This window comes from Aplysia californica, unplaced genomic scaffold (genome assembly GCF_000002075.1).
Source record: "Aplysia californica isolate F4 #8 unplaced genomic scaffold, AplCal3.0 scaffold00052, whole genome shotgun sequence".
Classification (NCBI taxonomy): domain Eukaryota; kingdom Metazoa; phylum Mollusca; class Gastropoda; order Aplysiida; family Aplysiidae; genus Aplysia; species Aplysia californica.
Genome location: NW_004797322.1, coordinates 1,819,334 through 1,832,339, shown reverse-complemented (window position 1 = coordinate 1,832,339; position 13,006 = coordinate 1,819,334). Strand labels below are relative to the sequence as shown.

General features: G+C 40.5%; 1 protein-coding gene across 2 annotated transcripts in view; it reads left to right on the top strand.

Moving 5' to 3' along the window:
• Window positions 1–13,006, top strand: part of LOC101847707 (dnaJ homolog subfamily C member 13) — a 336,952-nt gene that overhangs the window by 208,410 nt on the left and 115,536 nt on the right. Inside the window, exons 40-41 of one of the 2 annotated variants that reach the window (XM_005092778.3) lie at window positions 7,683–7,856; window positions 11,905–11,931. In XM_005092778.3, the coding sequence (XP_005092835.1) occupies window positions 7,683–7,856; window positions 11,905–11,931 (201 nt within the window). The remainder of the gene's footprint in view (window positions 1–7,682; window positions 7,857–11,904; window positions 11,932–13,006) is intronic. The other variant, XM_005092779.3, reaches the window with a different exon arrangement.

The following is a 13,006-nucleotide window of genomic DNA, read 5'->3' as shown; positions in this document are numbered from 1 at the left end:
GGTTATGGTATTCGCCTCTCAATCAATAGGTCCCGGATTCAAAACCTGACAGCGACGGAAAATTTTCAGCTCTAAAATTTTCCCCTATTCACTTTTTTTCCTGCTCTCTAACCATGTTCTATCTTCTGCTTTTGCCTCCACTCTCTGCCCCTTCCCCCCTTCCCTTTCCCCCCTCTTCTGGGATCCTGATGCAGCCTTTCTACTGCTACTCACTGGCTCCTTCTAACTACTGTCTTTGGGCCACACCCCTGGTCTTATGGTAGGTAAGATCTAACATCTAGCCTTCTCAGAGGTAACGTGTGCAAACTTGCACACTTTAAAGAACCCTTGGTGGTCCTAAAATCGATAAGAGTAGGGTTCGACCACCACCCAGGCAAAATTCAAATTTCCTACCAAACTGAAAATGTTTAATGTGTCCCACGTGCTTATATGGCTTTAAGCAGCTGTGAGTGCCATGAAACGCTTAGGGCCTACTAAAAAAAAAGGAAATGAAGAAAAGTTGTGAACTTTCGAGACTGAATTCATGAGTAAGATTGAGAACGAAGCCCAGTAGTCTGTATACATTGTATATTCAAATACTGCCTGAGCATCTATCTAGCCAATAGACAGTTAGAGAGATCTTTCGCTACCAGTCTAATTGGAATAGCTCAAATTTATTCATCATCATTGCCTTTCTCACCCTGGAGCAGGCCACGAACAAACACTCTCCACCTTTCCCTATCCTGGGCTAGTCGCTTGATGTCACTCCAATCTTTCCCACTTTTCTGTACATCCATTTCGGTGACTCTTCTCCAGGTTCCACGAGGTCTTCCCCTTGATCTTTTACCCTGTGGGTTCTAATCTAACACTTTTCTTGTTATGCAGCTGCTTGACTTCCTGAGAGTGTGTGTCCAATCCATCGCCAACGTCTTCTTCCCACCTCATCTCTGACCGGGCTCTGTCTGGTTCTTCTTAATACTTCCTCGTTGGTGATCCTGTCTGTCCATTTGATCCTCAGCAGCCTCCTCAGACACCTGTTCAAGAAAACGTGGATCCTCTTTATGCACATATGGGATGCGTCCCACGTCTCACATCCATACAACAAGACTGACTTCACATTTGAGTTGAAAATTCTAAGCTTTGTTCGTATCCCTGGTCCTCCAAATCCTGCTCAAAGAAATAAATTATGCAGCCTGTGCCTTTCCAATGCGGGACTTTATTTCAGGGCCTGTTCCTCCCTCTCTGTCGATTATGCTCCAAAGATAGCAGAACGATTCAACGTCTTCTAGTGCATTTCCTTGTACTGTGACCTGCTCCTTTCGCCGTGCATCTATCCTTAGGACTTTCGACTTTCAGGGTTGGATCCTCAATCCAACAGACTCGGATAGGCTGTTTAAAATTGTCGTCTTTGCTTGCATCTGTTCCTGAAAGTGTGACAGAAGCGCCAAGTCATCTGCAAAGTCCAGATCGTCCAACTGTGTCCATGATGTCCACTGTATACCGTTTATGTGTCCTCTGGTGGTTTCCTTCATCAGCCAGTCAACTGCCAATATGAAGAGGAACGGTGATAATAAACATCCCTGTCTCACACCAGTCTTGATGTCAAAGTTGTCAGTAAGCTGGCGTTCATGCAATTTGTCTCTTCGTACATGCTCTTAATGAGGTTCACCAACTTCTGTGGGATTCCGTGGTGTCTCAGTATCTTTCATAGTGTTGCTCGGTCTACACTGTCAAAAGCCTTCTCATAGTCAAGGAAGTTGACCATCAGCTGGGAGTTCCACTCCAGGGACTGTTCCACAATGATCCTGAGCGTGGCAATCTGGTTGGTGGTTGAGCGATTTTTCCGGAAACCAGCCTGTTCATCCTGTAGTCTTGGATCCGTTGCTGTCTTGATTCTCTTCAGAATGATTCTGTTGAAGACTTTACCTGGTATTGAGAGAAGAGTGATCCCTTTGTAGTTGCTGCAGTTGCTGAGATCCCCCTTTTTTGGAAGCTTCACGAGGTCCTTCTTTCCAATCCTTTGGGAACTTGCTTTCATTCCAGATCCTGGTAAACAGTGGAGGAGGATGTCTGCCGTCACATTGGCATCTGCTTTTAGGGCTTCAGGTGGAATCTGGTCAGGACCGGCCGCTTTACCTTTGTTCAGCTTCTTCTCAAATTTATTGAAGAATGTAAAAGTGTGTGAGAAGGATTGAGCGGGGGTGGGAGGGGGGGATTACTTCGTCAGTGTCCACCTTTTTTTCCAAAGGACATATAGGCCATATGGTTCACGGAATTCCAGAATTTAAAAAAAATATCGTTTTAACTGTAGGAGAAAAGAAATATTGTTTTATGGTTACAGGGATGGAAAGACAATCATGTCATGGCTTTCCTTACCAGATTTTTGAAATTGGTACATTTTGCATTTATAGGTGGTTTTTATAACAGCCATTTCCATTTTCGAAAATAAGTTTGGTTTTTTTGGTGAATTTTAATTCAAACAAATTCCTTTTGAATGAATTTTATACTAGTAATAAAAGTACCGATTCTACGAATGGAATAATAATGAAGAATTATTAGGAAAGTTGAGAAGAGGAAAAAGACTGAAAACAGGAAAGAAACAAAACACAAATATTTTACCTTGAATTTATCCATGTAGCAACCCCTCTTGCCTACCTCTAGGGGTAAGACTTTTTCTCCCTCTTCGAAGGCGTGGCATTTTCTCCTAAAGTTCCAGCTCAATCACTTTTTAGAAAAAGAGTTAGGCCTAGATGCCAATTGTTGCTTCCTAGAAGAACCTAATCTAGATTCTAGATCTAGCCTAAATCTCGGAGGATTATAAAGACATAGGCCAGTAATTGAAAGAAGGAGCCTTGGCCCATAGATAGATCTAAGTTTAGAAATTCACATTTTTAACAACCGACAGGCGTCACAGATGGCCTAGATTTCTAGATCTATTCACAGTAGGAAAAAATCCACTTTCAAGAATACTTTCATGATTCTTGATCTCGATCTAGATTCACCTACTGCCTAGTTCTAGACTCTAGATTATAAATGCTTATTGTGTGTCTTAAGAGTGAGGACCCTCTACAAACCAGGGAATTTTGAGAATCTAGTGTAAAAGAAGCAAGTGAGCTGGGTACAGTACAGATGTTTTAGCTAATTCATTGGTGAGATTCACCGATGAACCTGTTTTTAAGAAGAAAAATGGCTTCATTCTCATACATTCTGGTAGCAGTCAACATCTTCATGGGCTTGGAATATAACTATAGCGTGTACACTTTCGTCTGACCACTTTTAAAGAATGCTAGCTCAAGAGGGCTATCCCGGAACATGCTGTTTTTAGAAAATCTAAGGTAAAGTTTTTGCGCCTTGTTCAGTTTCTTTAAAAGACAAGGAGAATTTTCTCTATAACCAAACAAATATACACACCTATGAAACCAAACTTTTCCTATAGGTAGGGAAATGCCCACTTTTGGTGCTGCTTAAGATTTCTGGAAACCACCGAAATCTGGATTAGCCTGCTTGTCCTTAAAAACTACCTTTTATATATTTACCTATGCCCGCCTTCTGCAGGCCGGTGACCAAACAAAAATTAGTTTTTTTTAAATTGTTAGTCCAGTAATAAAGGTTTTTCTCTTTGAACAATAAGTAAAGAGATTGACAGGAGGTGTTGAAGATAAGGAAAGCAAAATGTTATTTGGGAAAAAGACAGTCCTAGGAAGATCAGCTGAATATATAAGAGAATTGTTTAAAGATAACGACCACTTCTTCCTTAACCAATCAACAACAATGGTCTTAACATTCTAAAATTAAAGTTAGAGCTCACAATCTTAAAAATACCCCTGATGGAAATCCCTCTCCCCCCCCCGAATGAAGATGGCATAAACACAGAAAAGCGATTAGATCAATTTGGTATAGACACTATAACAGAACTTTTCAATGATATCTATGACTTAAAACATGTCAGAAGAACTACTCCAGTGGGTTTATATTATACCCCCCCCCCCAAGAAAAAACGAAAAAAACCAACAAAACCACACAAATAAAAACAGAACAACCAAGAGCAACAAAATGTGTTGACCCCAGGACCATCTGTCTAATGCCTCATATCATAAAAATATTTTTGAAAGTGATGTTAGAGAGAATTAAGGGCTCAATTGACGATTAACAATTTGGCTTCAGGTCTGGAAATGGCACCAGAGAAGGAATCTTTTACAGAAAAAGACCACTTTGCTTGCTTTATTGATTACTCAAAAGCTGTCGACAGAATTCACTTGATTAGGTTGATGAGAAGACAGGTACTGATAGCAAAGATATCTGAATCATAGGAAATTTCTACTAGCCGCAGAAGGCAGCAATTACGATTAAAGTGACGTGGGTGGTTGGCGGGTGCTCTGGTGTGGTTTGCTCCTATTTTCCTATCCAAACATCTATCGTACTTATCTCCCCTTCTTCTTTTTTATATTTGTTAGCCTCTAATCTTCTGGCGCTCATATGACCTTATGCAGTTGCGAGCGCCGTAATACATCTGCGAAAAAAAAAGAGTAAAGTGAGTAATGACATTTTAGAATATACTGAAATCCTTAGACGAATGAAACAAGGTTGTGTCCTCTCTCCTTATCTTTTTAGCATCTTTTAAGCATCTATACATAGTTTATTTTTAGAGAATATGAAGACCTACAGGGAGACGCTATCAGGGGCCGCAACATCGGTTACCTTAATCTGAGGTACGCAAATGATACAGTTCCACTTGCAAACATGAACAAAAATCTTTCTAAAATGGTGAAAATGCTAAAAGAGAACAGCAGCAAGGCAGGCCTTGATACAAACGCCAAGAAAACAAAAACACTGGTCATATGAAAATCTACTGGAAAAAAATACAACAGACATAACCATTGACTATAGGAAGGGAGAGAATTGAACAAGTACACCAATTCATGCATCTATGGGCAACATTCACAGGCGATGACAGAAGCGAAAAAGAAATAGGCCTACATATATTATAAGAACAGCAAATGCAAAAGCAAGATTCAGCCAAATGCACGAACTATTAACATCCAGCCAATTATTTCTACCTTTAAGAAAGAAAATGGTGGAATGCTACATCTTCTCCCTATTTCTATATGATGCTGGGACTTGGACTTTAACAAGGAAAGAAGAAAACCAAATAGCTGCATTCGAGATGTGTTTCTACCTCCGATTGGCCAGAATTAGCTGGCAAGCAAAAAGACAAACAATAAGGTGTGTCATATTCTCCACACAAGACAAAGCCTGATTAACAAAATAAAATGCTGAAAATTACAACCTGCAGTGCAGCTGATTTTTACGTATGTGACTGTTTGTCCTACTTCATGGGGTCCCTTTCCTTCAGGCAGCTCTATTCTGATTTCGAAGGCACTCTGATACGGTAGTATACTGACTAGAGAATTTTCAGTTTTGGTAGGAATCTATGTTGAATTTTGCCCGGCTAGCAGCCATAGCCTATTCTTTTCGATTTTGGGACCACCAAGAGATCATTAATGAGCGCAACTTACGTACCCTTAGATCAGGGGTGAGGCTGAAAGACAGCAGTAATAAATAGCCTGTGCATGTAGTAACAGTGAAGTAGTCAGGAGTAACAGAGAGAGGAGCACAGAGGAAGCTGGAGGGTGAGTGGGGTTGGGTCGTACTTGTCGATCACGAGAGCCCCAAAGTGTTTGGATTTTTAAAGAATCGTTTTTGTATAGTAGAGGGTTTTACGGCGCTCGCAACTGCATAAGGTCATATGAGCGCTAAGGGGTGGGTGTCAACAGAAAAGTCTTTACAGGGAATCAGACTTATTCTGCTCACCTCTCTAGCTTCAACAGCACAAGGTCTACTTCGACTATCAAGGCACCCCGGAAATAACGGGTCAGGAGAACGTGACAAACATACAAAAGAAGTATAGGAAAATGACAATAGTAAGGGTTAAGAAAGAAAAAGCAGCAGTTCCCTGTTGTAGATCAGGCACAGTTATGAGCGTGACATGAATCAGCCCATTTACAATTCTACTGTGCTTGAACGAAAAATGCCCCCCCCCCCCTTTTGGGAGTGGCCTAAAGACACCAGTCAGTGGCACTGCCCCGGGGGTCCTAAGTGTTTGCTGAAATGATAATAAATAGCGTTGGTATAGCGCATATCCCCGCTAAACAGCAAGCTCTATGCCCTTTACACTATAATTATTATTATTACCCCAACAGACCACATAACTCTCAGCAACATTCTCCGCTTCCCGGGAAGCATACAGTGCAAGCAGCTGATTAAGCGCTCAAACGCTAACGAACTATAGCTTGTTCACTTTCGTTTGGCAGCGTTAAAAAAATCTAGCTTAACGAGGAATTTGCCTATGCCCACGAAACTTTGCATGGCACTTCTGCAGGCCAGCGACCAAACCAATTTTAATTTTAAAAATCTTGTCCCAGTAATAAAAAAGTATTTCTCTTTGGTCCTTATATTAAAACCGCTCTTTGGATGCATAAACAGGATCACTAAAATAAATGACTTACAATAGCCTTGCTCCTAATTGGTCGTTTTGAGACAGCGACACCGCCCTGCCCCCACATTTCAGTGTAAACTTGTCGATTTCATCCCCTGGCTGTCGAGATGTCTTTACGTGCTCCACGTGAGTCTCGTAAAATACTCACCCGTCTCTTGAATCGTGTTTCTTAGGCGAACGTTAAAGAGTGGTGTTGAGGAAAATGTGTCAACTTTTAAATGTTTTAAGTGTTTGCTGTAAACCCCCAACTATTTTTTTTTTACCTGCTTGAGGCTGACATCAAAGGAAACGTGTCGGAAACTCTGTTTGCAGTGGCTTTTATGAATAGCCCTTTAGATTATGTTGGTCGCTTAACTTTTAGACCCGCATGCAAAGACCCAGATAGATTTAACAGAGCGATTTGTTTCTATTCTGTTTTAACCGCTGTCAGACAAAAGTGAACGAGCTATAAAAAGAACTTTCACTGTCTGTAGCTGAGTACCAATTCTTACATGGACGTGTAAAGTGCCTTTCCCTAGGACACAACGTCTGGCCCCTGACGGGATTCAAACCCATGACCTTACGGTTGCGAGTCTGAGAGCCGAACCACCTGGTCACCAACACCACATATTTTTAAATACATTTTTAAGCCAACGTCAAAGAAAATGTGTTGAACTTTATTTTGCTTAGGCTTTTGGGTTTTGTTGATATTCTATTTTAGCCTTTGACAGACGAAAGTGAAGGCTACATGAGGTAGTTAAAATCAGCAGAAATAAGCACGTTTTGTGTATTCTAGTGAAGTTCTATGGAGTTCCCGATGACAACAGTAAAGATGGTGACAGATGACAAGTGATCTGATGAAACATGTTAACATTGAGACAGTTGAAGCAGACTGTGCACATTCTTTGAAACTGCATCAAGCACAAGGGCAAAAGACCACCAGCTACTGGTTTAATGACTGCAGCTGTAGCCACATGCATGTGTGTTACCTATTGTTGACTTTTACTGACGGGTGCTTTAAGAATGTCACTGGCTGGTCTTTCCTTTTTTTGGTCCAGCTTCCTTTTTCCCAGCTTTAGATGAGTGTTATTGTGTTGGTGTGTATCTGTACACTTAAACGAGTCCTGCCTAGTATTTTGGCTGTGTCACTGTTATCAACACTTATGATTGCTTTTAGATTTCTTTAATATTATTGTATTTACTTATTTGTATGTAATACTGTCCACAGGAAGTTGCCAACCATTTGGCCAAGATGAGCGTGACTGCCTGCGGACGTCTTGCTGGGTTTTTCAGCAGTGAGAGTGAACTCAGCACGCCAGATAACCCCTCGGTGAAGAAGTCTCTCTACTCGCTGCTGACTCCCTACCTGGCCCGCAAACTCTCTAATGAGAGCCCAGTAGAGGTGAGACAAACAGAAGAAAAGAGGGGAAGAGATTTGTAACGGAGAGTAGATAAGAGAAATTTTTGTCTGGCATTGGGAGCAGTATAATCTGAAGAGGGGGGGGGGAGGCTGTTGCATATCTGTTAGATACAGGTGATCGATAGATAAAGGTTATGCTTAATACTGAGACAAAGGTGAACAAGTTTTTTTGGGTTTTTTTTACACTTATAGTGTCGTTTAATGAAAGGACAGATGGGATCAGGAGAAAAGATACCTTGTAATTCGGTTACCAAACTTGAGTGCATTTCAAGATTATGATTGGAAAGTGGAAAGTCAAGAACTGGACATTTTTATTGTATTGACTTTGACTTCTTCAGAACTATTGTTGTGTTAGTGCATGATCTCAGTATGTCAATTATAGCTTGTTCACTTTCGTCTGACTACGTTAAAATAAAATCTTGCGCATTTATTGATTTACCTATGCCCGCGAAACTTTGCATGGCACTTTTGCAGACCAGCGGCCAAACAAAATATTTTTTTGAAAATCTTGATTCAGTAATTTAAAAAAAAGGTTTTCTCTTTGGACCCTATAGGCCCCTAGTAAAACTGCTCTTTTGATGCATACATAGGTTCACTAAAATAAATGACTTGCTGCAACTTTGCCTTCAAAATGCGCATTTTGAGACAGCGACGCCTCCTTGCCCTCACATTTCAGGGAAAGCTTGTCGTGAGGTTCGAAAAAGCACTCACCCCATCTCTCGAATCATGTCTCTAAAGAGCCCCCCCCCCCCCCCTCCAAACTAACTAACTATGCAGTTCCCGATCTTAAGACCGCCTCAAGTTGGTCTTGAGATGGCCTCGAGACTATGTCAGGGCGACCTCAAATTGATCTCATTTGTGCCCACACACTACTCAGGCCAGCACATTATCAAAATGGCTCCCACACAAAGTTAAGTTTGCTGCAGCCTGTATAGTTTTGAGTATTTCGCTAAAGAAAAAAAAGGCAACAAAAATAATTATGGGGCCAACAATGGCTTCTTCCGCTGGAGGAATTCTCTCACATACTCTGCGGATTATAACAATTATTTTCGGATGGACGAGGACTCATATCCTGGTATTCGAGGAACAAAGGCTCTTCGTAATACCATAGTCTTTTTGTGTAAATGTTTTGAGTTCCAGCTCCTTAAACTTTTTCGTGTTAAACTTTATTATACTCCTTTCTGAACGCGCATCTTAACGGGAGGCCGATTTTGGGGCAAGCTATGCAAATTGAGATGCTGACTGGATTTTGAAGGTCAACCAGTTATTTGTCTGAAAATAGCAAGGAGACAATTGAAAAAGTCTTTATTCTCGTCGTAAATTGCCTTTGAAAACATGAGGGTGGGTTAATAGTGTTTCGTATCAAATCCCACTAGGATTTGATGCTGATGAAGATTCTGAAGTCAGTTTTGCAAAATTTTGACTTTGGCACCCTTTTATTTTTAGCCCTTAGTACCCCAATCTGCGATCCGACAGATAATTTTCAGACTCATTCTGAATTCAAACGATCTCGTGGTTTGTTGAGATTTTTAACTGAACAGTCCAAATTTTGGTCTCAAGATGGTCTTAAGATCGTCTTGAGATCATCTTGAGATCGCGTTCAGTTGGTCTTGAAGCCATCTCAAGACAGGCGCACCCTTTTAACTGCAAAAACGTTAAAGTGTGGTGTTGACGAAAATATATCAACTTTTAAATGTTTTAGGTGTATGCTGTCAATCCCCTATTAATTTTTGACCTGTTTGAGGCTTACATCAGAGAAAATGTGTCGGAACCTTAGTATGCAGTGTCCTTTTTGAATGGGCTTTTAGATTATGTTGGTCATCCAACTTTTAGACCTGCAAGATCTGAGAAGATTGAACAGAGCAATTTCTTTTTAACCGTGGTCAGATGAAAATGAACTAGCTGTAGTTGTGCACTGTCGGTTCTACCTCAAGTTTCCTTTCTATTTGTATTTGAATTTATGAGAATAACAGTTTGTGCCTGTGTAAATTTTTCTGATATATGGGAAATTCACATCGTATAACAGAAGGACTTATTTTGAGGTGAATGTCGCAGCTCGGCATTGTAGTTCTTGGTAGACCTGTCCAGAGCCTTTCGGGCGCATATTATAGTCTATAAATCGTACTACGTGTCCAAAAGGTTCTGTGCAGGTTTACCTGTCTTTGACATATCAGGCATTGTAGAGAAATACATTTTGTCTGGCATAAATAATGTACTTTCTGTGTTCATAGACTAGGTTTCTGAAAGTGTTTGAATTATATTGTGAGGAAGGTGCATTTTAACTGCTCTTTTCATAAGTGATGTCCCGTATTGATAATCACATAGCTGTTGTTGTTTTGCTCTTCCCTGATCTGGTGTAAAAAGGGCAGCTTTCTTGTAATAATCTAAAGACAACTGCATGACCAAGCAACGTATGTTAAGCATGGGGTGTGGCTGTGTGAATCTCATTGCCAGGCTTAATGAATACACTTTAACTCTTTTTGATGCTGTGGCATGCGGACTTAATCTTAGTATGTGTGTGTGTGTGTGTGTGTGTGTGTGTGTGTGTGTGTGTGTGTGTGTGTACGCGTGCGTGCGTGCGTGCGCCCGAGTGCGTACGTATGTGTGTGTATACACATTTGTGTTTGTTTGTGTGTGTGTGTGTGTGTGTGTGTGTGTGTGTGTGTGTGTGTGTGTGTGTGTGTGTGTGTGTGTGTGTGTGTGTGTGTGTGTACATCGTTCATGACTCTCTGAAAGTGAATTATTGAAAGCTAAGGCTATTGCATATGCCCGGAGTGTAGAGAAGACAATGACATTGCATATTGACGAAAGCATTTTTTAGGGGAAAGTGGGGAAGGGCTGTTGGCAGAGGGGAGAGTAGGTGTCCTGCTGGTTAGACCAACTCCATGGACAAATGATCATCTTTGTCGTGTGGGTGGTGTTTGTTTTTTAAAGTTTAAAATTCGGTTGAAAGTTTTCACAACTTCACAATACAATGACTTCCAGGGCCTGCCCATTCGTTTTTAGTTTCAGTTTAGTTTTGTTTTTTGTTGTTTTTTCAGCAGGTGTTCCTTGTTTTTGTGATGCCGTTTCTATTATATAATTTGTGTCAGACATTTTGCGACTATGAGAATGTGAGTGGGTAAATCATGTATTGATATGTGTGATAGTGAGAAAATAATACTTGGAAATAATACACTTGACATACTGAGACGCACAGATGAGCATTGAAGAATGCAGGTCTATTCGTCACGTAGTTTTTCGCTTCTTTCCGTGAATTTTTTTCCAATGACTGTTCTATAATATTAGGCATTAGGCCTATTGATCTGAGTTACTTTTACTAGCTTACGTCGTAATATTAGTTACAGTAGCTGTTTAAAAATTAGGATAGGAGCCCTTAGTCCGTGAAAGACATAACTATACTCTAGCTTCTCTTTTACTCTTTCTGCATCTTTCTTCTTCGTCAATTTTTCTCTTGCTTCTATCTATATTGCTCTAAGTATACTAAATGTTAGATGTATTTATTTATTCTTATAACTTGGTTAGGAGAGAATGTCAGCAGTGACATCGTTGTCTATTAACTGTGATTCTTTTACTACAATCTGTACCAGCACGTTTATCAATAATCTGTACGGTAAGGTTACCTAAGAATATTCATTTCAGAGAAGAAAGTAAATAGTTAGAGACATGTTAATGTTGCTTTTAATTTGAAATAACCCTTTATTTGATCATGGGGTCTATTTGTTAAAATTTTGGGGTCCTGCTGTGTGTCATCAGATAGTTTTTATTGGCCATACCATGCTAGCTAATGCTAGTGGGAAAATTACGATTTAGAGATGGTTGTTAGAGGGCGCCATTAGTAGATCCTGTTTCTTTAATGACTCGGGGCGAGGGGGGGGGGGGGTGGTTCTTATCAGTCTTCCTCTTTTCCTTCACAAATTCACAAAATGACCATTAATATGTCTGGACACTTCTTTTTTCACACAAATACACACCTGCGATAGTTGATTAGCATGGGTGTGAAAACTTCTGTTTTTGTTTTGCGATTCAGTGTGGCACAGGTGGCAGGAACGAATGGGTAAGCGGTTCCTCGTGCTGTTGTCTAATGAATGCACCTAGATGTAACGCTGCCACCCTGTGCCGGGCAATGGCTCTCTGACGCCAGGCTTGATGTACACTCTTAACAGCTTGCTTTCTTTCTTTCATTTTTTATCCATTCTATGTGTGCTATCGATAGATATTTTTCCCCTTAACTTAGTTGTTTTTTCTTTTCCTTTTTTCCCCTCTGATTTTTTAAATTTTCTCTCTCTGTCCTCAAACCACCTTTCTTCCTTCCTTCCTTCCTTCCTTCCTTCCTTCCTTCCTTCCTTCCTTCCTTCCTTCTTTCCCCTGACACTCCCACTTTTCTTTGTACTCAACAAACCACCCTTCTTTCCCCCCGGCATGCCCGCTCAGTATATGGAAACTGTGGAGATACCTCGAGAGCCCAGCCTGTCAGAGATGAGCCGAGCCCCGTCAGACTGCGATGCTTACGTCAAGTCACGTGGTTACATAACCCACAGCGTGGAGCAAGAGCGGGAATTTCCCATTGCTTTCAGGTAATAATGATAATAATAATAATAATAAATATTACGATCATCATCATCATCATCATCATCATCATCATCATCATCATCATCATCATCATTATCATAAATATAATAATACTTATTATGATTATAATTATTATAATAAATGTCATGTAATTATTTATTTAGGCATAACTCTGCCCTATGCCGACAAAACACATTTGTTGTTATTCACAGCAGTTTCGGTTTTCTTATAACATTTCTGTTGAGCATTTGGAATGACATTCTCTTCAGGGTGCAAGATCAAGGCAAAGCGTATTGTCAGCATAGAATATGTGATTTATATACAAGTTTGACATGTACTTGAAATTGGCTGATTTGGAATTTTTTATAATGATCATAATCATAAAGTAGTGAATAATGTTATATCAAAACTTACCTTAGACCAGGCAGATTCCAGAAATCATGTATATTGCATAATCGAAAACAGCAATCTGGTTATAATTGCTTATATCCCACCCACCACCCACCCCCCTCCTTTTTCCCCCCTCCTTTTTCCCCACTCCCATTTGCTCCCTCCCCCTC